Source organism: Telopea speciosissima, chromosome 4 (genome assembly GCF_018873765.1).
Source record: "Telopea speciosissima isolate NSW1024214 ecotype Mountain lineage chromosome 4, Tspe_v1, whole genome shotgun sequence".
Lineage (NCBI taxonomy): Eukaryota > Viridiplantae > Streptophyta > Magnoliopsida > Proteales > Proteaceae > Telopea > Telopea speciosissima.
In genome coordinates this window covers 21,054,333-21,064,340 of record NC_057919.1, presented here as the reverse complement: position 1 = coordinate 21,064,340, position 10,008 = coordinate 21,054,333, and the positions used below count along the sequence as shown (strand labels likewise).

General features: G+C 41.4%; 1 protein-coding gene and 1 long non-coding RNA gene across 2 annotated transcripts; both read left to right on the top strand.

Moving 5' to 3' along the window:
- Positions 1-369: 369 nt before the first annotated feature.
- On the top strand, positions 370-9,052 carry LOC122657870. The gene is made up of 3 exons (XR_006332380.1): positions 370-475; positions 587-753; positions 9,041-9,052. It is a non-coding gene; the product is annotated as an uncharacterized LOC122657870 (long non-coding RNA).
- Positions 9,053-9,130: 78 nt separating this feature from the next.
- LOC122657869 (protein PELPK1-like) lies at positions 9,131-9,940 on the top strand. Its single transcript, XM_043852662.1, has one exon. It carries the CDS (start codon positions 9,191-9,193, stop codon positions 9,650-9,652), a length of 462 nt encoding a protein of 153 aa, XP_043708597.1. The 5' UTR covers positions 9,131-9,190; the 3' UTR covers positions 9,653-9,940.
- The last annotated feature ends 68 nt before the right edge of the window (positions 9,941-10,008 follow it).

Here is a 10,008-nt window from a genome sequence, read left to right as displayed (position 1 = left end):
TCCCAATGAAACAGCAAAGTGCGTAAACGTCTCCTCCGTCACGTCTTCTCTCTCTCGTCTCTCTCCTCTCTCTATACTATTTCCAAAGAAAAAACGAAGAATCTTGGAGAAACTCCGGTGGTCACCTCTGCAAACTCCAGCGGTTTGCAACGAAGGCGTTGCAACCTTCACTCTCGGCCTTCCATAAACCGATCTTCACTCTTTCAGTTCTCCACTCCGACGAAGGCGTTGCAACCTCGTGAGCCAGGCGCCTGCAACCGTTCACTCTCGGCCCTCCATAAACCTCCCAAGAAAGGATCAACCCCCGGCATTATCGCCCTTACCTTTCTTTAATCTCTATTTTATTCTTGTCGTTTCAATTACAGGGTGTTTCTTCTCCACCGCAGCCAGTGGGCTAAGAAGCTACAAGCACCATAAGAACAAAATCACTACCGTTCCTGCCGCCGACGAGGAGATATGGGGAGTCAAATACATGGTACTGTAACATTTAACATTTTAACTTGTAGATTTAGGATGATTTTTTTTTTTTTTTTTTTTTGGACCATGTTTTCATCCCCTGCTTTGTGTATCATCGTGTATAACTCAGGTGGAAGGCCCAACAGTTATTGTAGCCATGAAGTAGAGAGTCTTCTCTTCTCAATTGCTCCTCACAACCTGCTTCTTTATCCATTGGAAAGTTACTTTCTCGCAAGGTTGTGATTGCAAACTGCAGAGAGGGCTCTGGTTGCTGTTTAGGATTGTAAATATGGAGGAGTAACAACTCTTTTTCTCTGCAATGAAATGGGTATATAATGTGTATTAATCACTTGATCTGTGTTCTTATCTTAGGGTTGCTTTCATTTATGTAAATTTCATGCTCTGCCTTAGCTTTTTTTAGTAGCGTTTGTAATAAAGAAAGTCCTTACCTGCTCCTGATGGAACCTACAAAGCGTCCTGTTTTAGCTGTTAATCTTAGTTATTTTAAGGTTCTAATATCCAACAAGCATTTGAGAATACTCTTTAACAATTAATTAAAGAAGCTTTAGCTTCAGATTACCCATTACTAAGGCAAGAGATTGGGATAATCTTCTCTTTAAAGCAACAAAGAGGAGATAACAGCCTACTTAAATAAGAAAATCTATCTGCGAACTAAGTTTCAAGTTAATTAAATCTACAAACTAAGTGTTAAGTTAATCAAATTTGCGCAAACTAAGTAGTTCATGGAGTTGCCAAGCAATCTATAAGTTTGGATCCAAATAAAGCCCCAAAACAGTTCATCACCAGGTCTTCTAGCGTATCTATGGGCCGAGAGTGAACGGTTGCAGACGCCTGGCTCACGAGGTTGCAACGCCTTCGTCGGAGTGGAGAACTGAAAGAGTGAAGATCGGTCTATGGAGGGCCGAGAGTGAGGTTGCAATGCCTTCGTCGCAAACCGTCGAAGTTTGCAGAGGTGACCACCGGAATTTCTCCAAGGCTCTTCGTTTTTTCTTTGGAAATAGTATAGAGAGAGGAGAGAGACGAGAGAGAGAGGTGTGCCCTTTGCTGTTTCATTGGGAACGTGGAGAGAGGAGAGAGGAGAGAGAAGAGAGTAGTTTTGAGGAAAGAGTGGAGAGAGGAGAGAGAAAGTCACTGGTTATCTGCAAATGATGCCAACCGTTGGATGCAGCTTTGACACATGTCAAGCATCTCTAAGGGAAACCTCACGAACGTTATGGTGAAGGAACCTGAGAGGAAAAAATCCGCCAAAATGCCCTTCTGATAATAACCCACCCAAATTAAAGAATAAAATACCCAAAATGCCCTAATCTTCCCCAAATCGATTAGGGTTGAAACTGAAAAAAAATTCCCTAAATTGGTTAGGGCTTCAACCCATCTGGAAAGCAAGAGATCAAATGAAGATTGCCGCCGGCGCTCAATTTGAAGATTTCAAGCCCGTTTAATAACGTGTATCGTAGTAATATGGTTTTTCATCAATGGCCCCTGCTCCAGCCATAGATCTTGCTTTCCACTTGAGCTTCCATCTGCTACAACCATCACAATGTAATCCTCACACAAAGGCACACCATTGCCACCACTAAACTGGAAGACATCCATTTCCTCTTCGGCAGTTATATTTCCAATAAAGATCGAGAAAACCCTTTCATTAACCCTTGTGATCCAATAACTGATCTCGCAGAAATGGAGCCTAAGATAAAAGAAGCCAGAATCGACACTGAACTCCCAAGTCAAATTCTTTTAGCTTTAGCTTTCTTTGTCTTTAGTTTATCTCTAGGTTTGTTTGCCTCCTTTTTCATCTTCAATAAATTTTATTTAAAAAAAAAATTTGTAACTGGCATTGATTGCAGGGGTTGGACCCATTGATCGGTAGCTCCGGTAGACAATCTCTAGTATAATTGGGTACTAGCTTTTGATGGGTAACGAATCTCGATCGTCGAGTTCGAATACACCACACCAAACGCAGCTCTAAATATGTAATCGTCATCTCAAGACTAGGTTCGAAACATGTTGTTTGTATCCGAATCGTTATCCTCTCCCGTTACTGCACGGTGCAGTAATGCATCGTGCGACTAGTGCAGAGGCCATGTGCACCATGTGGGGCCCGCTGTGCCACATGGCCTCTATAGCGCCGCATGATGCAGTACTGCATCGTGCAGTAATAGGAGAGCATAAAAATTCGTTTGTATCATCTTCTGGTAGAATTTCCTGTCCACCAACGTTTAATCGGTAAATTGTCTCAAGGGCTGTGTAGTTATCGATATAGAATAGATTTCTCTGATCTCTTGCTTTCCAGATGGGTTCAACCCTTAATCAATTTTGGAAAAAAAATTTCAGTTTCAACCCTAATTGATTTGGGGAAGATGAGGGTATTTTGGTCATTTTATTTTTTAATTTTGGTAAGTTATTATCAGAAGAGAATTTTGGTCATTAGATTCCTTAAAAGTTAAAACTAACATCTAACGTCCCGAATTAACGACAGGGACCAAAGTGCTACAATTTTTTGAAAGTAAGAGAGAGAGTTTGCAATTAAAAAAATTGTAAGGAGGCATTTGGACAAATGGGCATTTGCATTTTTAGGACACGATACAAAAAATTTCTATAGTATTGCCTACTGCCCTCTACGATAAACTAATTAATTTCCAATCAGTTAATTTGTAGAATTACATTTGGCATACAACCACGTAGCTGTTGGTTGTTGAAACCATAGGCCATAGCTAGTTTGAATTTCTTGGCTCTTCTGAGTTTTGAGTTAGCTTAATTTCCAACTCCGGACATCTGTATTTGACATTTTTGTTAAAGCTGTACATGTATGAGAGAAGGTAAACTAACAACTACTTCTCTGATCCATTCCTCTCTCAACTACATCTCAACAAACTCATCAACTCATCCTTTGTTTCTTCCACTACCCATTGGTTCTTCAATGTTTATAGTCCTCTATAAAAACCCAATCACCTGTTTATCATTCTTCTCATCTCACACAAAAATCATCAAATCTTCTATACTAGTCTTCTTGCTTGGTTTTAATTTGCCGCATCTCTCATCTTCCGACCATGGCTGCTTCTTCAAGACACCCCTTCCTTCTATATTTGATGGTGGCTCTCTCATTGTCAACCATCAGTACGAGCACAGCGGCTCGCCGTCTACTGGATACAGCAGCTCCGCCTCCTGTGCTGCCTCTCCCCACCATACCAACCTTGCCTCAGGCTACAATGCCTCCATTGCCGTCGTTGCCTCAGGCAACATTGCCACCAATGCCGACAACCCAGGTGCCTCCATTGCCGTCTATCCCCAACATGCCAATACCCACCACAATGCCACCCCTGCCAAGTACTCAGATGCCTTCTTCTTTGCCTAAACCCACATTACCACCAATGCCTACATTGCCCATCATCCCCACAATTCCAAAGGTTGCTCTGCCTCCATTACCCACTATCCCAACAACAATTCCTTCCATCCCTACCACAATCCCTTTTCTCTCCCCACCACCTGCAACCACTAGCCCTTAGAAACCCTCCATTTATTGTATTGGGGGACTTGATAGAATCCATATTTTAAAAGAGAAGATATCATGGGATTGGTATATATGGATATTTCTTGCTGGAGTTCTTACTTCATTATTGAGGTTGCTGGAACGACCTTCTTCTTTTTTTTTCTTTTTTTTTCTTTTTTTTTTTTTTTGTTTCTTGGACCCTTCGATGGCTCAAATTTGTTTGAGTTTCCAGTTTGTGTGGTTTGTATTAGGTTTGAGCTTCAATTCCGTATTTTCATTAATGTAGCATCTATTTTTGTATTACTATGAAAATTCCATTTTCATGTGTGACTGCATTCTAAAGTTTGGATGAATTTGAATGATTATATCTTGTATCAAAACTCAAGCTTTTTGTGCTTGCAAGCTCGAATTGTTTTAATACTTAAACTTGTCTCAATAGAAAGAGAAAGGAATAGAATATTGCATCCCTAAATAAAAATCCGGGAACCAGAAGGCAAATCAGAGTCCCTGCCATCCGAAGTTTTGGCACTCAACACCATTAACTGTCGAAGATGCACAATATATGAACGAAGACTTCGGCATATTTTATGGGGAGGAGTTTTCTATCTAGTAGTGTTGCCCTGAGCCAGTATGGGGGCCAATGGGAGCATGTGCTGAAGCATCAACGGGGGCGAGATTTCTTCCTCTCATGAGGGGTGGGGCGGTCGTTGTACCCAATCTTGTGTCTAGACGCAGAAACCATGTCCTTTTTCTCATATTTTATATTTAAAGTTTCTTCCATGTTTTTTTTTTTTTATTTTTTAATTTTTATTTTAAAACGGACAATGAAAATCCTATTTTACAGAAAAACTTTCTATTTTCAACTTTCTACATGGAAAGAAACAGAACCAAAGCAGAGATGCTCTAAACGGATCTGTCTTCCCTGAGATTGCATGAACCAATTCAGTACATTCACTTATGAAAATAATATTACAGAACATCCTCAAACTTGGCGTGAGTAAACCATGCCAGATAGCTAATCCTTAAGCCACTCCATGGTACCTGACTCAGCTTGCACTCTCCTTCCTTCTGCATAAACGAAGCTTAGATCATATTTTAAAATCACAGTTGATACTGTTGCCAAGTTCTTCCTTGGAAGAAAAGATGCATCAACAACTACATGAAAAAAATCCTACAGGCAGAGTTTGGTGTAGCCTGAAGAGATTTGTGAGAGGGACCTTGTAGAGCAGCAAGCTCCATTTGAGGGGGCAAATTGAGAACATTCAAATCCAACAACAGATCCCTTACACTCTTGATTACTTGATTAGGGCTTTAGTTTTCAGATTTAGACGTGAAGTAGAATGTCATTGGCACCCCAAATCTGTGTATAGGTCTAGTATCCTCACAGTACTCCAAATTTCTTCTAAATAAAATTCAATTCCAATTTTGAACTCGATTTCCATGATGTAAAACCAAAATATTTCTGGGATTTAAGTTGAAATAATGTAGTATAATTATTTTTTTGACGAAAGAGTAATCACACAATGAGCCGGGACCTGCCTCGGGAAAAAACATCCACTTCTTATTCAGGCCTTCTTTGTCAGTCCCCTAAGGAACTGTCTTGACTTCAAGGAGCGGAGGTCGGCTTTTGACCTCGTTGTTCTTCTTCATCCTAGCCTTCTGTTTGTTCGAATCCCTACTTCACTGAAGGAGAGAACACATAGGTCAAAGAACAATAATATTGTAAAAGAAAGAAAATAAAGGAAACAAAGGTTGCTAAGACTCACCCAGACTCGGCTCCTTGGTTCAGCCAAAGACCTACGAGAACCAACTCCTCACCAAGATCCCTCAAGTTAAATGGCTCGGCTGACAAGGCCATCTCAATAGATTTCACGCCCTAAGAGCCCAGATAAGGTTTCTCATTGGCAATACGAGTATCTGGTTCCGACCACACCAGCTTAGAAGGAAAAATTGGCCGGTCTTGGTGAAGAAGAAACTACTCTTCCAATTATGGTTGGAGGTCAGTAAGTTCATCAAAATTTTCACCTTTAACCCATTCTGACCAGAGAAATAAAACCACCCCTAACCAGAGTTACGATTCTTGAGGGCAAAAAGATGAATGAAGACTTCGGCATATGCCTGCTTCCCTAGCTTCACAAAGAGGGCAGCAAACCCAAATATGTACCTACAATTCTTTACTGCTACTAAAAACTGACTTAGGCATCGGCAAGTCCCCCGGAGTCCGCTCCGATCATCTCTGGTGCTTTTCCTATGGATTTTGTAGGTTTGCCGGCTATCTGTAAGTCGAAAAGCGACCCTTACAGTTGTTCTGCCGCTACAAGCCCTACTCCTCCTCCTCCCCCTCCCCCTAATTTTCACTTTATACCATGCGAACCCTAAGTTGAGATATCCTTTCAAGTAAAAATGAATTATCATGTCGTTTTGATTGATAAGAAAATGGTTCAACTTTGTGTCAGAGAAAGGACTGTCATGGTTGGCACTTGTGAATTCTTTCAAGGCTAATGGGTGGCCTGATTCGTTCAATAGATCCGATCAAGATAGATTTTGATTACCAACGCATACCCTTCGTGTAAAGGAACCAAAATAAAAACTCCTAGGTATGATTTATTTTTTTCAAGAAGAGCTTGTAGCTCTTCAGCCATGGTCTCTTAACAACATGATATTGAGCATGGAAGAAGAACTTGATCGAAACATATTGAAACCATCGAGTTAATTCGATTTTGCAGGTTTTTAAGACAAGTTGAAAGGTGATTTTAAAAAAAGTAGGGTTTCGATCATGTTTCAATCGAAACATGGTTGAACCACCTTGAACCAGGCCTACATAATACCTCATTTCGACAGTTTCAACCATGTTTCGACAAAAACCCCTCCAACCAAGGTTTCCCCATCAATGGAAAAGATTCTCTGGTTTTGACTGGTTTCAACCAAAACTCGGTTTCAACCAGGTCGAAACCCGAATTTTTGATCTTTGATATTGAGATCCCTCCCCCCTCCCCTGATTTAGCATCCCAAATACGGGTAAGATATGGATGCAAGCCCTTGCCATCGTTAAATAACAGTAAAAGTTTTCTTTCTATTTCATCCCCCCCCCTCCCCCTCCCCCTCCCCCAAACCCCAACCCCAACCCCAACCCCCCCAAAAATTGTCTAGCCTCTAAACCTTCCACCGCCCATCTCATTTGAATTTTTATCATCTGCGGTTCTCCTGTCCGGTACGGTTTCATAGTGCCTCTAATAAAAGGGAGTGGACCTCACTCGGGCAGTATGTTTGGTTAAGATGTGGAATGGTCATTTCAGCCCCCCCTTATGAAAGGAACTGCACAACCGTATCAGTCAACAAACCTCAGGAGATAAAGGTCCATCTCATCTTATCAAAAAAAAAAAAAAAAAAACCTCATCTCATACCAAATTACAAATAGCAAGTCGGCGACATGATATAGATCAGGACACAAGGTATCAAGTTTCACCCACCCAATTGTAGCTCTCTAGCAGTCTTGTTAATGGAAAAAAATAATAGATTAATAATACACGTGGGCCACAGATCTAATTCGAAAAACATGATACAAAAGACAAATCTACAGGATTGACTACTTTCCATCCAATTAACCACGTAGCTGTAGGTTGAAGCCATAGCGTGCGTATGTTAAACTTCTCGACTCTTTTGAGTTTAGAGTTAGCTTTCCAACTCCGAACGTTTGTATTTGACATTTGTTTTTCCAAAACTGTGTATGAGAGAAGGTGAACTTTTTTTTGGTAAAGAGAGAAGGTGAACTAACAAGTACTTCTCTCCACTGCTCTCAACCACATCTCAACAAACTCAAGTCATTCTTGTTTCTTCCACTTCCCATTGGTTCCTTCAATGTTTATAGCCCTCTATAAAAACCCAATCACCTGTTATCATTCTTCATCTCATAGAAAATCATCAAATCTTCTATATCAGTCTTCTTGCTTGGTTTTAATTTGCATCTCTCATCTTCCAACCATGGCTGCTTCAAGGCACTCCTTCCTTCTGTATTTGATCGTGGTGGCCCTGTCATTGTCAAGCATTAGTACAAGCACAGCGGCTCGCCGTCTATTGGATACAGCAGCTCCACCCCCTGTGCTGCCTCTCCCCACCATCCCAACCTTGCCTCAGGCCACACTGCCTCCATTGCCGGCAATGCCATCATTGCCTCAGGCAGCATTACCACCAATGCCGACGACCCAGGTGCCTCCTTTGCCTACTATTCCCAACATACCAATACCCACCACAATGCCACCCCTGCCAAGTACCCAGATGCCTTCTTCTATGCCCACATTGCCACCAATGCCTACACTGCCCACCATCCCCACAATTCCAAAGGTTGCTCTGCCTCCATTGTCCACTATCCCAACAACAATTCCTTCCATCCCTCCTACCACAATCCCTTTTCTCTCCCCACCACCTGCAACCACTAGCCCTTAGAAACCCTCCATTTATTGTATTGGGGATTTGGTAGAATCCATATTTTAAAAGAGAAGATTGCATGGGATTGGTATAAATGGATATTTCTTGCTGGAGTTTTTACTTCATTATTGAGGTTGCTGGAACGACCTATTTTTGTTTGTTTCTTGGCACCTTAGGTGGCTCAAATTTGATTGAGTTTTCAGTTTGTGTGGTTTGTATTAGGTTTGAGCTTCAATCCCGTATTTTCATTAATGTAGCATCTATTTGTGTATTACTTTGAAAATTCCCTTTTCATGTGTGACTGCATTCTAAAGTTTGGATTGAATTTGAATGGTTTTATCCTGTATCAAAACTCAAGCTTTTTGAGCTTGCAAGTTCAAATTGTTTTAATACTTAAACTTGTCTCAATAGAAAAAGAAAGGCATAGAGTATTGCATCCCTAAATAAACATCCGGGAACAAGAAGGCAAATCAGAGTCCCTGCTGCCCCAAAGTTTTGGCACCCAACACCAATAACTATCGATGATGCAATATATATGAAGGGAGAGGATTCCCCCATGCCGGCAATATGCGAGGAATCTCCCACATCACATCAATCATGACATGGGAAACAGTTTCGTTAATAAGGGATTACATGGTCAATGAGGAGTGAGAGTGGACAATGGTTCCTTCAATGTTTATGGTTATCTATAAAAACCCCATTACCTGTTATCATTCTTCTCATCGCACAGAAAAATCATCAAATCTTCTATACTAGTCTTCTTGCTTGGTTTTAATTTGCAACTCTCATCTTCCTGCCATGGCTGCTTCCAAACACTGCTTCCTTCTGTATTTGATCGTGGCTCTGTCATTGTCAAGCATCAGTACGAGCACAGCGGCACGCCGTCTATTGGATACAGCAGCTCCGCCCCCTGTGCTGCCTCTCCCCACCATCCCAACCTTGCCTCAGGCAACAATGCCTCCATTGCCGGCAATGCCGTCGTTGCCTCAGGCAACATTGCCACCAATGCCGACAACCCAGGTGCCTCCTTTGCCTACTATTCCCAATATGCCAATACCCACCACAATGCCTCCTCTGCCAAGTACCCAGATACCTTCTTCTTTGCCTAAGCTAACATTGCCACCAATGCCTACACTGCCCACCATGCCCACAATTCCAAAGGTTGCTCTGCCTCCATTGCCCACTATCCCAACAACAATTCCTTCCATCCCTACCACAATCCCTTTTCTCTCCCCACCACCTGCAACTACTAGCCCTTAAAAACCCACTATACTATCCATTTATTTCCCTTTATAGTATTGGGGATGTACTAGAATCCATATTTAAAAAGGGGAAATATCAATACATTTGGATATTTCTTGCTGGAGTTTTTACTTCATTATTGAGGTTGCTCGAACCTGTTTTTGCTGGTTTCTTGGCACCTTAGGTGGCTCAAATTTGTTTCAGTTTCTAGTTTGTGTGGCTTGTAATAGTTTCCATATTTTTAGGAATCTGAGCTTGATTCCCATGATTTCATTAATATAGTATCTATTTGTGTATTCTTATGAAAATTCAATTCTCTTGCGCGACTGCATTCCAAGTTTGAATTGGTTTGAACGTTATATCTTGTATCAGAA